At 40.8% G+C, this 15851-nt stretch overlaps 1 protein-coding gene across 2 annotated transcripts in view; it reads right to left on the bottom strand.

Moving 5' to 3' along the window:
- The window catches only part of sema5a (sema domain, seven thrombospondin repeats (type 1 and type 1-like), transmembrane domain (TM) and short cytoplasmic domain, (semaphorin) 5A), a 205846-nt gene that overhangs the window by 100032 nt on the left and 89963 nt on the right, over positions 1-15851 (bottom strand). For both annotated transcript variants that reach the window (XM_073813106.1, XM_073813107.1), the window contains exon 3: positions 10393-10492. In XM_073813106.1, coding sequence (XP_073669207.1) covers positions 10393-10492 — 100 coding nt within the window. The remainder of the gene's footprint in view (positions 1-10392; positions 10493-15851) is intronic.

Below are 15851 nucleotides of genomic sequence, written 5' to 3'. Positions count from 1 at the left end.
GACTTCCAGTCGTAGTATGCCTTCTAGCCCTCAGCCATCTTCTGTAGCTGTTCCTGGGCGGAAGCAAAGGGTTCCAGATGCCTGTGAAGTTCATTGGGATTCTGGTGAGTGGTGTTGGCTGTGATGAGATTGGAATCTCAAGGTTGGTACAACAGGTGTACTGGCAGTGTCATCTGCCGTCCCGTCAATGGTTTGAAGGGAGACATACCAGTAAATTAATTTGGGGTCGATCTGATAGCCATAACACTAAAGGGGAGTTTCCGATCCCAGTCCATCTGATTTGCTGAGACACATTTTCTTTGACATGCTAGCCACAGTCTGCTTGGTTCTTTCACTTGGTCCGATGAGGAGGGATGATGCTGATGTGGAGTTGGGCGTGCGCGCCTAGGGGTTTCCACACATCTTTAATAATTTCAGCGGTGAAATGGGTACCTCTATCTGAGTTGACTCTCAGTGGCAGTTCGAACCTGGCGAAGATGTGGATCATGTGTAGAGGTGCTGTGTTTTGAGCAGTGTCGTTGGGTGCTGGGAGGCTCGACCCACTGTGTGAATTGGCAAATGACCATGAGAAAATGTTTGTTGCCCCTCGTCGACCTGGGTAGCAGTTTACCCAGCCTTAAAGTCTTAAAGTCTGACCAAAATTAGCACCTGTTCTTTGCAGTGGTGCTCTGTGGTTTGGGTTAGCCGATTGTAGTTAGCAGCAAACCAGGCATCCTTTGATGCATTCTGCTAAGTCCTGCTGCATCCAGGGCCAGTATGCCACCTGTTTCAGTGGTTTGTACGTGGCTCTTGCGACTTGGTGTCTGGCACATGCTGTGTCATGCGCATACATCTGTAGGACCCCCCTATGTCAATGAAGAACCACATGCTTTGGTGTAGTGCGGTCGTCAGGGACATATAAGAGGATGTGATGTTGTATATGCAGCAGGTGTTACATGTCGTTAAGACATTTAAGGGCTGGTGTAGCAATGAGGTCAGAGTTCATGATAGGGCAGGTGGAGGGGTCTGAGAGGTGGTTGACATAGCTTGTATGGTGGTGTCGGAGGCATGTAATGCAGCTATGTCACTGTTTGAGATATGTGGAGCCAGTGTAAGTGGCTATGTGATGGGCACTGTGGTGGTGGGCGTGTGTTGGCCGCAGGTCAGTGCAATCACAGTTGGGGGGGTGGGTGGGTTGTTTGTAATGTGCACAACAGTGAACTTGAACTTTTGGTCTGAGACGATGTTTCGCGACTGGCTGCTTGGTAATCCATAACTTTGTGACTTGGCAATGTACTTCAGGTGATTTTCTGAGTGAAAATGTAGAAGTTCTCTCACCTGAGACCAAATTTTTACTTTTTAAAGTCTGTTAAAAGCTCAAAACTATCTAACAAGTCTTTGCCAATGAAAAGAGGATATGTGTCCACTGGTGAGATTTACACAGGGTGTAGAAGTCTCATAGGACCGATGGTCAGGTGGATGGAAAGCACCTGTTGCAGTTTGGCTGTGAGACTGCATATTCAGCATACACCTTTGTGGGTTGAGGGTCAGATTTTGTGCTTCATCTTTGTTCTGGAGTCTTGTGAAAAGCTGGAATGACATCAGCATTAGATCAGCTCCAGTGTTGGCGAGGGTTTCCAATCTGACCTTGTGTTTTTCGTGGTGGTTGCTAAATGGAGTCTTTTAGCTACTCCTCTCTAATTCAGGTTTCCCAGGGCCTTAGTACCAGGTTTTGTGTGGTAACTGGAAGGCAGTTAAGGCTGGTCTTCAGTGATTCTGTAGGGAAACAGATGTCTAACACAGCACTTTTCTGGTACCTGCTGAATCTGACTGGTTGATGTTTGAAATACAGTTTGTGTGCCAAAGTCTCTGATTTTTGCGATGACTGGATCGATGGTAACGTGATGAGTGGCAGAGATTTAAGTGTTGCTTGCAGGAGGGTTTTCTGGAAAGTTCTTGCTGTATTCCAGTGCTGCTGCTAGTGATAAATAGTTCGGTTCATCCTCGCGGTTCTCCTTGTGAGGCCTCCTTTTGGATTTGACTTCTTCACTATTTTCAAAATCTCTGCTGACTCAGATGTGTATGTGTCGCTTTGCTTTTGTGACAGTTCAGACTTAGCTTTGTTCACTGTGTGTCGAACCTGGTCCATCTGTTGACTGTTTGGACTTCTCATTCTGACAGGTGCAGGATGGTTTCCATGGACGCTGTCCTCTGGCTGTCTGATGATCTTGGCTGTGAAGTCCTTCGATCCTCTTGGCTCTCTGCTGAAATGTCCTTCACTGTGGCGCTGTTGTTCGCCCTCCAGTGGCCGTTTTGGGTAATTTTCAGAGAAAGAAAGGATGACAGTCTTTTCAGAGGTGGCTTTTGTTTACCGTAGGCTTTATGGACGAAGTCCTGCAGCTGTCTGGTTGTCGTCAGGTGAGGGTAGGCCATAAATCCTAAGTGTTGCATTACGGTAAAATAAAGCTTTGCAGGGGGAGGATCTTGATGTTTCCTCCATTCTTGGCTCGTTTTGTGAGCTGGAGTAGACTGAAAGTCAGTTGTAGTAGTAGGCCTGTGGAGTTTCATTTCTGCTTTGTTTTAAGTCCATTGCAGCGATTAGTCCTCATCGTGATTCTGGATCTGAAAACTCTTCTATCAAGGCCATTTGCAGCTCCTTATAATCCAACTTGACACTTTCTGACTGCCGGTCCAGGAAGCTCCTCACCTAATGGCTGGAAGTAATCCATAGCAGATACAGCTGGTCTCTCGTGGTTACATTCGGCAGCGTGTGCACATAAAAGTCAATGTTTTGCAGGTAAGCGTGGATGTCATGGACACCTGCAGTGTTTGGACTAAATGTTGGACTGTTTCTAGCCAGCTTGTCAAGGTCTTTGGGCCACGCCATGTGTCTGTAGACATCATTGGGAAAGGTGTTGGCCCCACCCCCCTTGTGTTCTTGTGAGAGGGTTGTGGACGCTGGCTGGCAAAGTTCTTAACAGTGGGCTCTCACCCCCCTCTTTTTCAGCAGGAAACTTTGGTGGGGGAGTGCAGAGACACTGGTTGGATGAGAGGAGAATGATGCTTTCTCTCTCAATGGTTCAGCTTGCATTCTGAAACCATATAAAAGTTCTTTTTGGACGGAATCACGTTCGTCCTTAGGTTGGTGATGTTGCTGAACAAGAACTTGAATTTCAGCTTGAGCAGCTTGCAGGCGGTTTTCGTAGGCCTTGGACTTGGCATCACGTTCTTTCTGTTCTGCCTTGGCTCTTACCAGAAGACTTTTGGCCTGCAGGAGCTTTCCCAGCTCCTCTTTGGCGGTCTTTTCCTGCTGCTCTCTGTGCTCTGTGTCTGTGTGGAGTTGTGAGATGGCCTTGTGAAGTTGTCTCGCCTCATGCTTTTTCCTCTTGTGTTCCTCCTCAATCGGCTGCTGCTGATCCTTGGATTCCTGTGTCAGCCGATCTAGACGAGTCTGCGCGTCCTCCTGATTCCTCCAGGCTTCCTTTGCATGGAGCTTTAGCGTTGCTGCATCCTGTTCCAGGTGCGTGACGTTCCTTTCGTCCCGCTTTAGCTGGATGATGAGGTTGTGAGCGATGGCACCTGTGATCCTTGCCATCTCCTTGTGGCTGTAGCTCTGTGTTGAATCACGGGCTATGATCTCGTCCAGGTTGCCATCCCGTTGCTCTCGGTCTCGGCGCTGCAGATCGTTGGCGACATTGGGCAGGAGGTCAGATGTCGGATCGTTGAGCCATGCCTCCAGCTGGTCACAGTGGTTGGCAGGGCTGGGTGATCTGAACACGTTGGCGCACTGGTGGGTGACAAAACACAAAGAGCCAATACAAGTCCGCAGAATTTTAACGAGCTAAAATAAATAAAAATACGGGCTATGTGGGTCTAACTGATGTGATCAGCTAGTGGCACAAATAAAAACTATTATCGGGGCCTTGCTTCGGTGGCGCAGATAATTAGTGTGGGTAAAAAGGGAAAAAGTTTAGTGAATGGACGATGTGTTTTAACCTATTGGTCGCTTCAGACATTTGGTTAATTGTTCGCATTACTAATACATTTTCTCATGGTTTGTGCAGATATGGTTTTTCAGCCCAAAATAAAATAAGATCAAAATAATTAAAGTTAATTAATTATAATGATAAAATTAAATTAAATAAAAAGCAAATAGAAGGTGAGAAAGATAAATTACTGAAAATAAAACAAATAAAATAAAATGGATAAAAAAAGAGATTAAAAATAAATAAATAAATAAACTGATAATAAAATAAGATAGCCAAACAGACAAAGTCAAAAGGCTGAGAAATGAAAAGGATAAGAGATGAAAATAGTTATGAGAAGGAAGTCCCTGTTTTAGCTTAGCAGGTTCTCTACCCTAGATTTAATGACAGGGCCTTACAGGGAGAGGGCACTATGAAGTCATGCGAGCTAGGGGAGTGGCTTAGCTAGAGTGGCTGGGCTAGGCCCAACTTGCGAGGGACAGGGGGCTTATCCTATTGCACCAGTTAAAACATAAATGAATTCACTGAGAATGGGACTTATGGGGCTAGATTCTATTCACAGTAAAGAATTAATTCAATTAAAATTTAAAATAAATCAAACTGCATTAAATTTAAATTTAAACTTAATTAAAATACAATCTCTACAATAGAAAAGAGAATAGGAAAGTAAGGAGCGGGAGAGAACAGCAAAAATGAAATAAAATAAATCAAAATAAAAATTAAATAAAGAAATAATAACTTAATAAAGGCATAGCAATATTAATTATTATTTATAATTTAAGACCATAACATTCAATATGTAGGAAATAAAACTACAAAGTAGTAGAATAACCTAGTCATCAAAGTAAGGTCAAAAATCCCAGTTTGACTCCTGTCATACACTCCCAAAAGAGTTTATGAGAGGACTAAACGAGCTTTCCCCACCAGATGGCGATATTTCGCCCAACAAACAAAGAAAGCGGAAGTCAGGCGTAAAGTGAGAGAGAAGGAGAAGTGTTAGACACTCAAGACTGACATCTAGTGTTAGAACTAGGTGGTACGCTTTAAACTGACAAAGATTCGCTTCAATACAATAATTACATCGGCGACCGCTGCGTTGCTAAGACGACGGATGTAATTTGAGCTGTGTTCGTCCGGTGCCAGTTTTGGCTTACGTTACCGGGACACACAATAAATAAAAGTCTAACGGGCTTTCTTCTCCGTTGACATAAGTTACTTGATCAAGGTTTATCTCCTTTAAAATTGAAAAGTCTTACCCTCGGTGCTTACAATTAAAAAAAATCCACGTACGTGAATAAAATGGAAAAATACAATAGACAGCTTCTCTAATTGTAAATAATTTCCTGGAGATAACAAAAAGGCCTTATCAGATGGGAGTACTCACTCGACCACCGCTTCACTCTAAATAAAGGAATTCTACTCTTTATTAGGCGGAATTAGACGGTAATGCAGCGTATCAAAGGGTTTTTAATACGGTTACCTTAAAGACTGCAGTTAACTATACATAACAGGGGCGCGAGTCTGTTATGTCCTGAAAATGATACAGGAAATTACATTTTCATTCATACCAATATAAGAACGGACACAGTTATAGCTGATAGTTCTTTTCATTCACACAATGCAAAACACATTTGACTTGTTAACTGTTTTTGCTCAGAAATAATGTTTAAATCTGCCCGCGCATTCTCCACCATTAATATGTAGCGAATCAGCGGGAGGAGGAGAACGGCGTTATTTAAAACACCATAAACCTCCGACCGAAACACTACGGGAATTGAAGGGAATTTGGGGTAATTCCCATATTTAGCTCAAATGGAATAATAAGTACAATTAACTAATTAATTATACAAATTATTAAGATTTTAAACTGATTTAGCAGAATAATAATAACAATTAATTAATGTATTTGTCCAGCAAATACTCATAATTGTTCATTTAAGAAGTTAATTCTGTGGCCTTTAGAAAATAACATTCTTACTGCTATAAAGTATTTTTAAGCATGTAGCTTTAAGATCTTAACGGCAGATTAAGTGACATTTATTTCATGAGCATTGAACACAGAAACAATTCAATTGTGAAATGCAAAACCGGTTTATTAAACTACGTTACACTACAAAAACACACAAGACTAACTATACATACAAACAACAAACAAGAAACATGAAAGAGAAAGAATGGAAAATTAAGAGAGAGAGAGAGTAAAAGAAGGGCAATATCACTATAGACTTAACTTCTGCACAAATCATCAGAACTCTAAGAATCACCTTAATTAAAAGGGGCAATAACTTTTACAGCGAATGAACAAGCGATACTTGCGTTTGGCTTTTGTGAGGCACGTGTGTACGTCCAGCTGTATGTGCGCGTATGCGAGGAAGAGAGTTCCTGAGTTTGTGGTCACGTGACGGAGTCCTGAGGTGTCCGTAGGAGTTGTTCCTTTTTGGGTTAATCCGTCGGTCTGGTTAATCTGTGGCGATTAATTTGTCCAGTTTGTCCAAGTGTCAGGGTGCCCGTGAAACTATCCGAGAGAGGGACAGGTCTCACAGCGAGCCCGGCTGGGCGCCGTGGCCTCGCTGTTGAGTAGCCGTTTGGCGTGCTGTGCGTGAGCTGTGTGCTGTGAGCTTCGATGAATTGGGGTGCAGGCCTCTTAACCTGAGTTTAGACCAACCCCTTGAAGTTCAGATGACCAATCCAAAAGGGTGTTGATAGAGTAGGAAAACTTTGTCTTTGTTTTACCAGACCCATTTGCATAGATGGACTATGCTAAAGATTTTGTTAAATAATAATTTTGATTAATATTTAACAAGTTTGATATCAGTTATGGTATGATGATGCACATCATTGATCAGGAAAGGAAAAGGGGATTATTAAGAGTGTAAACAAGGTATGGTTTGAAACACACATCAAATAGTAATCTCATGAATGTGAATTATGAGACATGCTAAAATGAACAAAGCATCCCTATAGTGTTACAAGAAAGTGGTTCATTACAGATACAAACATGCAATACAAGGATATATAATATATACAATTTAAACCAATTTATTTTGGTCTTAGCTGTGATCTTAGACAGACACATTTTTGTGTCATGGCTGCTTCGTCTCTGCTCACGGTTTGAAGTTTGCTTTGAGGTGTTAATTTGCTTAGATTGGCAAACTAAAACAGCCAGAGACAGTCAATAGGTCTGGAAATGTGTGTTATCAGGAGATTAGGATCTTCTGATGAAAGTGTCCGAGCAGACCTGGTGACAAAACTCAATCTAGGGTCACAGCATGAAACCGTTAACGACCCAGACTGAAAGGACCTCTAGTTGACGTCCAGCCAGATGTTACATATGTGTTATCGAACTGTCAAAATGGCAACCTACTGCATCCCATACAAACTTTTAAGTCATCTTTCCACTCCCCTAAATACGACCAAGAGAAGCATTTACTAAATGAGCGCCTCTATTGGTAGCAGATCAAACTCAATATATTGGGGTATGAAATTAGGTATTGGGGTATAATTTTGCAATGATTGGAATGCATTAAGTAAGGGATAATGTAGAGGCAGCCGGTAGTTATCGGGAAATAAGCCCCGACAGTGTGATCAGGACGCGACGTGAAGAGGGTCTTGTATCACACTGAAGGGCCTTATTTCGCGATAACTACTGGCTGCCTCTACATTATCCCGCCTATTACACGGCTACTTGCCACATAAGAAAAAAAACTGGACATGAATATGAATTTGAAACATTTTATTGGCATATTTGTTTTAAATTACCATTTTTATCCTTCCGCGAAACTTTCCACAGATGCATAAAATGATCGTAATACCTTATTAAGATCCTCTGCTTCATACTTGTCTGTCTCCATTTTTTTCTGTTTTAACCAGTCTTTCAGAAGTGTTAATGCTCATTCTGTTTTTTTTTTTTTGGTGTTGGCTTCGTAGCTGTCATGCTCTATTATGTCAAGTTCAGTCTCAGTAAGCTCTCTGTGTCTTGTCGTTGTTCGTTCTTCTATCCACTGTTTAAATGTTTTGTTTTTTCCGTATATGTTAAAATTAATGTCAAAATTTTCCATTCTTAATTGTGGTTGTCCAGTGTTTGTCACAAGATGGCGCCAAACAGTAATCTTTATTGGTGCGGAGCGATTTTACTCGTACAAGTAGTACCGGCTATGCGTTATTACTTTGGAGCGGTTATTATTTGAAAAGAACGAACCTGCAAATGTCTCAACTGACCAATCAGAATCAAGCATTCCAGAGAGCCGTGTAATAAGTAAGGAATAATTGACGACGGGCTGTTGAATAATTAGAAAAATAATGCATGTATTTTTCAATACTTCAACTGCCCAGAGTCAATTATTCTGCTTATACTACGGTTACCACACCTCAAGACATCAATCAAATGATATATTTAAAGGGATTAATCCAGTTATTGTACTTAAATCGTCTCATCCAACGGCTCTTTTGCTTGTTCCAAAACATAATTTTAAAGCTGGCAATGGAGGCTGGAGCCATTGATAGCATTCAAATGCAGTTATTAATGAAGTTATTAGAAAGAGAGCAAGAGCGATGGAAACACAGAGAGAGAAAGAATGAGAGAGTGAGAGAGAGAGGGCGAGCGTGAGAGAGATTGCGTGAACGAGGCTACCTCTGTGCGTCTCTAAACAGCGCTGTTATTGCCTCAGAAAATCGTCTGTCATGTTGTTTTCTTTAGTCTGTTATTAAAGTTAACTATGCGAAGTGATATGGAACTGTAATGCGGACAATAGAAGCTGCCTGGAACTACGTTCGCCTTGCGTTTCCCAGAAAATAATTGCACACCTCAGAACATTCATCAGCCAATCAGATTCAAGCATTCAACGGACCCATAGTATAAAGGGAGATATTTGTATTAAAGCAAGAAACAGAAGCACCATTATCTTCCATAGTAGGAAAAAATACGGTCTGGTTACAAACATTGCTGAAAATTTCTTCCTTTATATTCAGCAGAACAAATAAGTTAATGTGATTTGTAATAACATTAGGGTGAGAAAGGATGGCATAATTTTCATTTTGGGGTAAACTATCCCTTTAAATATTTGATTGTTTTGGAATCCATTCAGCTGATCTCCGGGTCTGGTGGTACCAATTTTAGCATAGCTTAGCTATTTAAAACTTGACTCTTCTGTAGTTACATCGTGTACTAAGACGGAAGGAAAATTAAAAGTTGTGGATTTTCTAGGCAGATATGGCTAGGAACTATACTCTCATTCTGGCGTAATAATCAAGGACTTTGCTGCTGTAACATGGCTGCAGCAGGCACAATGATATTACACAGTGCCCGAAAATAGTCCCCTGCTATTGAAAGTAACCAAGGGGACTATTTTTGGGCAGTGCATAATATCACTACGCCTGCTGCAGGTTGCCCGCACAGAGTGTGTGAGGTGCCCACCAAATCATATTTTAGTCTCAGTTTAAACAATGATAAAACATTCAACAAGTAAAATAAAATGTTTTGAGTAGACTATATCAAAAAGTAGCACACCAGATTGTTTTATTCATTGTGGTAGCCCTTGTTCACAAAAAGGTTGGAGACCCCTGATGTATGCGGTAACAAGCTACTTGCACAAATGACATATGGGTCGTTATTAATCGAGGATAGTCTCCAAAATGGTCTTGGCATCTCTCGGACACACACATAATTAAGTTGAAAAGTTTTATAGAAATGTTTTGCTTTATTTCTTTTCAACACCTGCTCACAACAACAGATATTTGAGCAGTCAGATTTGTTAACAACTGACAAATTCTGACAGCTAACTAGCACGTTCTTTCCTTTTACTTGTGTGTTAAAAACGTGGTATTTTCTACTGCTACAATGAGTCACTAGTCGAGTGTATGGTAATCTCTGTGAAAAAGTAATTATTTTACCATTTATAGCACTGTGGGTGCATGAACTGTAACAGTGCTTCATTTTAAACCATTTCTGTGGATGTCACAAAATAATTGCTTGGAGACCTTCCAAGCCACTGACAGATCGGGAATATGAGATTAATTTGGCTGAAGATGTTCAGGAGGACAGTGTGAAAGTCTGGGTGGAAATCATCATGCTCATTAATTACAGCCGGACAGAAGGAAACCTTTCCTATACTCACATTTTTATAACAGTATCTGTCAGTGAGAAAGATCTACAGTATAGTCTTTGTGTGTCGCCACTGGTTTAAATGTGCAGTTTTGCAGAGAGTTGGACTATATATCGCTTTTGTGCAAATCATGGGAAACTTGGAAGCTGTGGCCTTATGACATTCACAGCGGGTGTCCGTTAAGTGTTGCTAAAAATAAAATGTGAAGTGTATAAGCAGACACATTTCCCCAAACTTCGATAACCGAGACACTACCATTGTATTTTTACACTTTACCACATACACGTACTTAAATTTCACAGAGCGATAAAGGAAACCAACATTACCTGGCGCCTACGATCAGTTCGTTCTGCCCGGGGTCAAAGGTCAGCTGTGAATAATCGACCGTGCCCTCAGCTTTGAACCGGTGGATCCACGGCTCGATTTCTGCAGCAGGGGAGAGGACACAAGTTAGCACACACACATTTGTTTTATGTACCGTACCTCAGGGAGAAACAATTTATTCATAGTGAATTTGCGGGCGCCGGGCTGTGTGTGTTTGTTTGTGTGCGGGTGTGTAGTATGCATTGCAAATACTCTCACTGTGGCGCCTTTCATATTAACCTCTGCCCCTGGCATCAAAGCCTGAGTCTTACCCTATGAAACATCTTTGTTGCCCTACCTGCCACTGTGTAATGTGATAGCTACTGGGTTTGGTGGTCCCGTTATGCTAATTTTCCAAGTAACATCATTGCGACTTTCTGGCTATGGAATGCAGTTTTAGATGAACTCATATTTCTGTTTCTAAAGTTCAAAAAGCATGGGTTTGTAACACTTTAAAGCCATTTACTTATTGCATTTATTATAAGTAACCCTAAAGCCATTTACTTATTGCATTTCTTATAAGTTTCATTCATCCTATAGTATTCAGTACAGTATGTGACCCAATCTGTGAAAATCCAACTAAAGTCATTTTATATGATGATCCTACATAATTTAAAGAACATTCTGTAAAAAATAACTTTGATATCTTTAATATTGGCCGTGTAGGGCCATGTCAAAGATTAAAATCAAACTTTGATGCTCATAATCTCATAATTAGTTTATGATACTTTAGCATGGATTTCATATGTAGTTTCCTTACTTTATTGATTTGTTTTATGCAACAAACAATACATATAGAATAAAACATATGATTATAAAAATAACCACCATTTTTGTTCTTTTCTTTCAATAATCAATTTAACAGCTACTGTACAGATAAACAAATGGCTGTTTTTCTTCTGGAGAAGTCTCAAAGCATACAAAAGGAACCCAGAATTCCCTAATGATCCACAACATCAGTTACCACACTGTTCCTCCATAAATCTTGCATGTCTCTATGGGATAACCCTAACTTCCCTGCGAATGGATCTCTTAAGTGAATGTGGAGACCCTGCAGTCTCTTTGCATTTTAATACCATGACGATGTAAATTCATTCTCATAGGACTGCATGACTTAAGAGGCTAAAACTGTGTACTGTAGTAGTTCACTTATGTTAGCTAAATCCTGGAGTATGACATTTTATGGGTACCATGCAAAGTATAGTTCATTTGACTCGTATGCGAACACAAACATTTGGAGCATGCTCATTGCGACAAATTGCAAAATGTCTCCTAGGCTACATACTAAATTCTCATGTACGAGCATGAGTGGCCTACGCGTACAAAGTACACACGGTTACAAAAATCAGGCGGTGTGCGAGGAGTACACGCGTAGCCGCTTACTATTCTGAAGACGAATTTACATCTCAGGCATTGTATGCTGACCCTCGCGTACATATAAAAACGGAAACAGGCTTAATGGGCATTCATGATGGTTGGCCTTTAAGCCCAGAGTGTATTTTTACGTGTACATGAACGCACGCACACGGTCAAATGCACAACTTTGCAAAGTATAGTTTATTTGACTTGTATACGTACACAGACGTTTGACGGATGCGCATTGCAAGAAATTGCAATACCTCTCCTGGGCTACATACTACATGCTCCTGTACGAGCATGCGTGACCTATGCGTACAAAGTACACACGGTTACAAAAAACAGGCGGTATGCGAGCAGTACGCGTGTAGCCGTTTACTATTCTGAAGATGAATGTACGTCACAGACATTGTACGCTGACCCTCACGTACATATAAAGATGGAAACAGGCTTAATGGGCATTCATGTTGGTTAGCCTTAAAACCCAGAGTGTGTTTTTACGTGTACATGAACGCACGCACACGGTCAAATGCACAGCTTTGCAAAGTATAGTTTATTTGACTCGTATGCGGACACAGACGTTTGACGCATGCGCATTGCGACAAATTGCAATACCTCTCCTGGGCTACATACTACATGCTCCTGTAAGAGCATGCGTGACCTATGCATACAAAGTACGCTTGGTTACAAAAATCAGACGGTGTGCGAGCAGTATGCGCGTAGTCGCTTACTATTCTGAAGACGAATTTACATCTCAGGCATTGTATGCTGACCCTCGCGTACATATAAAAATGGAAACAGGCTTAATGGGCATTCATGTTGGTTGGCCTTTAAGCCCAGAGTGTATTTTTACGTGTACATGAACGCACGCACACGGTCGAATGCACAGCTTTGCAAAGTATAGTTTATTTGACTTGTATGCGGACACAGACGTTTGACGCATGCGCATTGCAACAAATTGCATACCTCTCCTGGGCTACATACTACATGCTACTGTACGAGCATGCGTGACCTATGCGTACAAAGTACACACGGTTACAAAAATCAGGCGGTATGCGAGTAGTACGCGCGTAGCCGCTTACTATTGTGAAGACGAATTTACGTCACAGACATTGTATGCTGACCCTCGCGTACATATAAAAACGGAAACAGGCTTAATGGGCATTCATGTTGGTTGGCCTTTAAGCCCAGAGTGTATTTTTACGTGTACATGAACGCACGCACACGGTCGAATGCACAACTTTGCAAAGTATAGTTTATTTGACTTGTATGCGGACACAGACGTTTGACGCATGCGCATTGCAACAAATTGCAATACCTCCCCTGGGCTACATACTACATGCTCCTGTACGAGCATGCGTGGCCTACGCGTACAAAGTACGCACGGTTACAAAAATCAGACGGTGTGCGAGCAGTATGCGCGTAGTCGCTTACTATTCTGAAGACGAATTTACATCTCAGGCATTGTATGCTGACCCTCGCGTACATATAAAAATGGAAACAGGCTTAATGGGCATTCATGTTGGTTGGCCTTTAAGCCCAGAGTGTATTTTTACGTGTACATGAACGCAGCCACACGGTCGAATGCACAACTTTGCAAAGCATAGTTTATTTGACTCGTACTGTATGCGGGAAAGACGTTTGATGCATGCGCAATGCGACAAATTGCAATACCTCTCCTGGGCTACATACTACATGCTCCTGTACGAGCATGCGTGACCTACACGTACAAAGTACGCACGGTTACAAAAAGCAGGCGGTATGCGAACAGAACGCGCGTAGCCGCTTTCTATTCTGAGGACGAAATGTATCCTCGCGCACGTATAAAACGGAAATATACTTCAGGCTTAATGGGCATTAATGTTGGTTTGCCTTAAAGACTAGAGTCTATTTTTACGTGTATATGACCGCACGCGCAAGGTCAAATACACAACTTTGCAAAGTATAGTTTATTTGACTCATACTTGTATGCAGAGACATGCACCAAAATGCAATGCAATGCATCTCCTGGGCTAAATCATACATTCCCCTGTATGTGCGACTTATGGATACAATGTACGCCGGGTTTCAAAAATCATAGTACTATATGCACACACTCTTTTGATGACAAAAATTGTGTATGTGGACCATCGGGTACATGTAAAAAATGGATCATACTTCGGCCTTTAAGCTTTGACCGATTAGGAAGCAACTTTTTGCCAGAAAGTCTTAGCCATCTTCATAAAGAATATACAAAGGACTTATTCTTAACTTTACTATGTTTTCTACCATTTGCTACTGTCAGGTTAAGTGCAAAATATTTGTTTAAATAATGACTCAAGTTTTAGAAGTCATAAAATGTATATTGGAGTCATTGAACAATCTGCGCTTATTTCTTTCAATAAACATTAATACGTCTTCGCCATTTGAAAGATTTTTGAGTATAGGAAGGAATATCCGCACAATACAGCTGGGGTCTTTGTACTAGTTTGATCTAAAATTATACTAACCCAAATTACAGAGGTGGAGCCCAAAGCATGCTTGTAAATAAAATGAGACAAAACTACTTTACATAGAAAGTGTTTATATTTAAATGCTGAGAAAATTTATTTTTATAGCATACGAAGAACATTTTTTCTCATATGCATTAAACACTCAAATACACAAATATGTTTGACAGAGTGTAAATATATTCAGTGTTAAGAAAACAAAATTACATTTATAAATCCAGATGGAATCGTGCATCACATTAGATGATGCAGTTTAAAAGTCTGTGACTGAAAAATACATTACCATGTTTTAAATAAAGACAGTTATTATGTAAGAATATGTTTGTGCACAATTTGCAACTTAAAATACAATTTAAAATACATTTATTTACCACTAATAACTTTTGCTCTAATTTTACTTTTAGTGACTTTGACAAATGAGGGAACATTCAACATTATAAGCCAACAAACAGCATAATCCCAAAACCTACAGTAGGTACAGCAATGAACTACTGTAGGTCAACAGACACTTACAATAGTAGTCTTTGATTGATCTGTATACGTAAATCAATATAAACTTAACTAAGGACAGCTTACTTATTGTTCACTGATCAGAACTTTGAAAAGTTCAGATTTAAAACCAAATGATGTCGAAAGCTTTATTCCCTCAGCGGCAAGCCTGTACAGAAACTCGTACCAATCATAAAATATATACCTGTAGGGAACCATCTGGTTCTTAAAGCCTGTCATTTACAACAAAAGAAAAGCCTTGTGTTTTCCCTCCTTCACACAGAAAGATATATAACTCTCTGGAGTCTGACCAAAACAACACGCGAAGCTCACTCACTCACATGAACGTACAACATCAATCTAGATTTACATGATCTGTCTAGAACATTATAGTACAAACACCCACTTATGAGCTGTGTGGAGCACTATGGCTCCATGACTCAGATTAGCATTTACTTTTTTACAGTCAACCAATGTCAGTCTTTATAACAGAGATCTACCATTGGAGCACAGCTGGGTTTCTAGCGTGGCTGTGGGGACGTGTGTTTATCTTCTTTATAGTATTTGCAGCAGAAAGCCGGCCGTCAATTGTGCCCTTCCCACGTTTTGATCCCATATAGACAAGGATTATGTGGTCCATGGAGAAATATGTCAGCACAACTCTCGAGGTGTTCCATTTAGGAAACCTTTGTCTCACTGCCAATGTCTCTTTTGGTCAGGATCAACACACGCATCTCTGCGCCTCGACCTTTTTATTGATTTTTTCAGGCTCTGCTAGGAACATTCTCAACTATGCAGACTGCAGGCTTAATTCAGTACATTTAAAGAGCAAAATGATTCTCTCATCCTTCAATCCGGTCCACTTGGCTTGCTAGGTGGTCTGAAAGGTTTAGATAAAAAAGCTGGACCCTCAATCACTCCTAGCCTTTGTCAGGATAAACTCGACACTAACTGTGTAGTCGGCTATAATTACAGAGGAAGCTGTGGCGCAAAGTAAAAAATTCAGTGAGCAGATTGTGCAAGGGTATTTATTAAGGCAGTACTGTATTAATTTTAGGTTTAAAAAGGTTCAGGAAATCCTGAATGGT

Source organism: Paramisgurnus dabryanus, chromosome 22 (genome assembly GCF_030506205.2).
Source record: "Paramisgurnus dabryanus chromosome 22, PD_genome_1.1, whole genome shotgun sequence".
Lineage (NCBI taxonomy): Eukaryota > Metazoa > Chordata > Actinopteri > Cypriniformes > Cobitidae > Paramisgurnus > Paramisgurnus dabryanus.
The sequence above is the reverse complement of the archived record's forward strand: the minus strand, read 5'-3'. Positions and strand labels throughout refer to the sequence as shown.